At 44.5% G+C, this 4,394-nt stretch overlaps 1 protein-coding gene across 1 annotated transcript; it reads left to right on the forward strand.

The window, feature by feature from the left end:
* The first annotated feature begins 549 nt into the window (after positions 1-549).
* On the forward strand, positions 550-987 carry LOC139446495 (uncharacterized). The gene has a single exon (XM_071227803.1). It carries the CDS (start codon positions 550-552, stop codon positions 985-987), a length of 438 nt encoding a protein of 145 aa, XP_071083904.1.
* Positions 988-4,394: the final 3,407 nt, after the last annotated feature.

Below are 4,394 nucleotides of genomic sequence, written 5' to 3' on the forward strand. Positions count from 1 at the left end.
TCACTGGATTGTGTCATCTAGACTAGGTTATTTATAGACAGCTGTCATATAGCTGGAATATACCTTAGTGGTGCAATAAACAACATGTGCACACAAAAATAAATAGATAAAGTTGTTGATGTTTTTTATAGAAACCAGTACTCATTGGAAATATAATTTGGAGTATTTTTGATAGAAATCACGCCAAATGTGTAGGGTTCCTGCGTCAGTGAAACCCTTGGTCATGTTTGGATGCTGATAGATGGAAGAACATTCAGGGGGAAACACCCACGCAGAATGATGCTGGACACTGAGCTGTTAAAGGAAACCTGGATGTGAGACTCCATGTCTTGGAGAGGGATGTGTGGGTGTCACATGTGGTGGCTATTCGGGATGCCTAATATTTTCTGGTATTGATATTGATATACAGTTACTATGCTTCTACTGCTGTCCTGACAGGTTAAGATAATATTGACAGTGTATCAATTCCACACTCCACCCACTCACGTCTACCTGCCCAACATAGCATGGTGTCTTTCTCCTGTGAAGGAGAGCCATTTTCTACAATACATGAACAACACTCCACTTCCACCCCCACTCCACAAGCACCCCACCCCCACTCCACACGCACCCCACCTCCACCACGTCTACCTGCCCAACATAGCATGGTGTCTTTCTCCTGCGAAGGAGAGCCATTTTCTACAATACATGAATAACACTCCACTTCCACCCCCACTCCACAAGCACCCCACCCCCACCTCACAAGCGCCCCACCCCCACCTCACAAGCACCCCACCCACACCCCCACCCCCACCCCCACCACGTCTACCTGCCCAACATAGCATGGTGTCTTTCTCCTGTGAAGGAGAGCCATTTGCTACAATACATGAACAACACTCCACTTCCACCCCCACTGGACAAGCACCCCACCCCCACCTCACAAGCGCCCCACCCCCACCTCACAAGCACCCCACCCCCACCCCCACCACCTCTACCAGCCCCACATAGCATGGTGTCTTTCTCCTGTGAAGGAGAGACATTTGCTACAATACATGAACAACACTCCACTTCCACCCCCACTGGACAAGCACCCCACCCCCACCTCACAAGCGCCCCACCCCCACCTCACAAGCACCCCACCCCCACCCCCACCACGTCTACCAGCCCCACATAGCATGGTGTCTTTCTCCTGTGAAGGAGAGACATTTGCTACAATACATGAACAACACTCCACTTCCACCCCCACTGGACAAGCACCCCACCCCCACCTCACAAGCGCCCCACCCCCACCTCACAAGCACCCCACCCCCACCCCCACCACGTCTACCAGCCCCACATAGCATGGTGTCTTTCTCCTGTGAAGGAGAGACATTTGCTACAATATATGAATAGCTCTCCACTTCCAGTCCAGCCAAAGTATAACTCCATAATTACAGCCTAGTTTGGCAAGGATGGAAGCTGGACTTTGACAGTCAGTTAACTCCCTTGCCTCAGGAAGATGGTGGGGTGCAGCCCCGAGTGGTTTGTTCTCCCTCCAGTGTTTTATTGTTTGATAAACAATGACCATGAGTCGTTTATTATTTATGAGATATTAACATTATGTACAGCCTCCATATGGAAGTTAATAAAATGTGCCAGCGTAATAAATATTTACCCGTTTTTAAATAATGATGACTCCCTGAATACAATCTGACCTCGGAGATGTTGGACAAGTCCATTTTACGTCAATATCTGTACGTTTCTGCCCAATACCATTTGTCTTTTTGGTGCATTTGGCCATTGCTTTTATCTGTGTTGCCCGGTTGTATGGGGAACTTCCCTATAAAAAATAATGCGTCCAATTTCCGATGTCATCAAGTTGTGAGCCCATGTTCGAATCTCCAGAAATGACATCTTGATAGAACAATGTTGTATTGAAAAAAACACCCACTTCGTTCTTCAATGTTCTTTTTGATTTCTCACATGGCTATGTTTTATATGTATATCGTGTATATATGTGCCTCCTGTAGAGTAGTGTCTACATATTACACCCTGTCTCGCTCTGTCCCTCCTCCTTTCCCCCCACCCACCCACCACCATCCCTACATACCACTGTGGGGTCAAGAAGTCCCCCCTTCCCCCATCCCCCCACCCCCCCCCCACACACAATTGTACATATACCTCCTGTGGGGACCTAGAGGTAAACATGTGCACCTTTGATGTAGAGCAGGGTACTTGTTTGTTCCTACAACGGCACTACACATCTGACCCCTTCGTAGAGTCTCCTGCTGCGTTCTGCTCCCAGACTCCCTACACTGTCCTACATAGGGGAATGTCTTTGAACATGTGATGTATATACTGCGGGGAGTATACAGCAGATGGAGTTGATGCAGAATGTATCACTGCCCGTGTTTCTTTCTGTTAAGCTCGTCAACACTTAAGTTTTTCTTTTTTAAACTGAAGTTTTCCGAGTTTCCTAGCAGCAGAGTGTGTTTTAGCATTGTAATCAAATATTTTAAGCAGCCTAGGTTTAAACTATTTTCAATGGTGACCCTTCATGCAACTGTGCTGAAGAGATGGAGTTATGATTATGATATTTTGTTCTACTGCTAGTAGCTAGATAATACTGGCTGACTAAAAATTCTCCTATTCTATTGTTTGCTGTCATAAATTCAGGACAGATACCTTTGTTTACATAGTTCAGGCTGTTTATTACTTGTTTACACTGACAAGTAAAATTTTCTGAAGTAAAAATAACACTTTTTTTTTTATAACGTGGTTTGTTTGAAAATGTACTTTTCTGGTTTCAAACGTATTCATCAATGATGAAAATTGACTTTAAATTTACCTTTGATGTTTATCTCCTTCTGCTAGTTGGCTTATTATTGATCATGAACATATTCTGAAAAACAGGATTTCTTGTGTGTTTGTTTTCTAGTTGACAATTGATCTGCAGTATCCACTGGGGAAATGGGTAACCAGAATTATTTCATTCCTGTCAACTTCTCTATTATGAGGAACACGATGATTCAGAGTATACACTTACTCCTTCAACTTCTGATGAAGGAGTATTAGTATATACTCCGAAACGTTGTGTTCCTCAAAATAAACAAGTTGACATCCATAAATTCTCTTCCTTATATGTATCCCTTTTAAATGCCTTTCAAAGACTTGATGAATAAGTTTGATTGATTATGAGTGTATGTCCTGGTATATTGGTACATCGTTTTCTTTTCAAAACATGGGGACCTGTGAAGATTCCGGGGTAGAATAGGTCTTCAGCAACCCATGCTTGCCATTAAAGGTGACTATGCTTGTCGTAAAAGGTGACTGACGGGATCGGGTGGTAAGGCTCGCTGACTTGGTTGATGCATGTCATCGATCCCAATTGCGTGGATCGGTCGGGTAGCCTAGTGGTTAAAGCGTTCGCTCGTCACGCCGAAGACCCGGGTTTGATTCCCGACATGGGTACAATGTGTGAAGCCCATTTCTGGTGTCCCCCGCCGTGATTTTGCTGGAATATTGCTAAAAGCGGCGTAAAACCATACTCACTCACTAATCACTGGATTGTCTGGTCCAGACTCGATTATTTACAGACCGCCGTCATACAGTTGGAATATTGCTGAGTGCGGCGTTAAACAACAAACCAAACCAAAACATGGGGAATTAACAGCTAGGGCCCATTAAGATTTTATGCGAGTTAGAAAGTTCCATCTACCATAGAGATATTGTCCTTTTGTGTTCATGACATACATGAGACTGACACAGTGGTGTGCACGTGCCATGTGATGGATGAATTGAGGAAGCTGGTGTCAAGAACAAGCCAAATGGTCACTTGTTACGCCAAATGCACACTTATGTAGCCCTCACTTATGTAATAGAGGAGGGTGCTGGCTGTATGATAGACATTCCACTCCAAACTCGGGAGTCCGTGTCTCCACCTACTTCCTGAACAAGCCCTGAGTAGGATGACATTATCAAGTGACAGTCTATTCCTATACTGCCGAGTGGCCGGGTCGCGGTGACCTGCGCTATTATTGTAAATGCTTTAAACATGTTAAGCATGTCAGAGAAATACCTCATTCATTCATGTTGCAAGGCATGGTTACATTATACATTTGTGGGTTTTAAAAAAAAAAAATTATGTTTTTTTTAACAAATAATTGTTAAATGGGTGAGGTGAGGTGAGGTCAAATGGGGTTTAACGTCGCGTCCAAGATTATTGCACTTATATAGCGACGTGCATGCACGTGTATGTGTGTGTGGCTGCTTGTACTAGTCCAGACTGATGCTGATTTATAGTGCTAGCACACTGAGATACCATGCTGCAGTTTAACATGAATACCCCACTCAGACACAGTATACTGACACTGAGCCGACCAGTCCTTGTTTTAGCCCCTTAATGCCGAGCGCCAGACAACGTAACAACAAGTACC

Source organism: Haliotis cracherodii, unplaced genomic scaffold (genome assembly GCF_022045235.1).
Source record: "Haliotis cracherodii isolate W230 unplaced genomic scaffold, xgHalCrac1.p SCAF_6, whole genome shotgun sequence".
Classification (NCBI taxonomy): Eukaryota; Metazoa; Mollusca; class Gastropoda; order Lepetellida; family Haliotidae; genus Haliotis; species Haliotis cracherodii.

Bases quoted from the DNA above. Each gene is read 5' to 3' on its own strand.
- LOC139446495 (XM_071227803.1), top strand. From the start codon at position 550: ATGAACAACACTCCACTTCCACCCCCACTCCACAAGCACCCCACCCCC.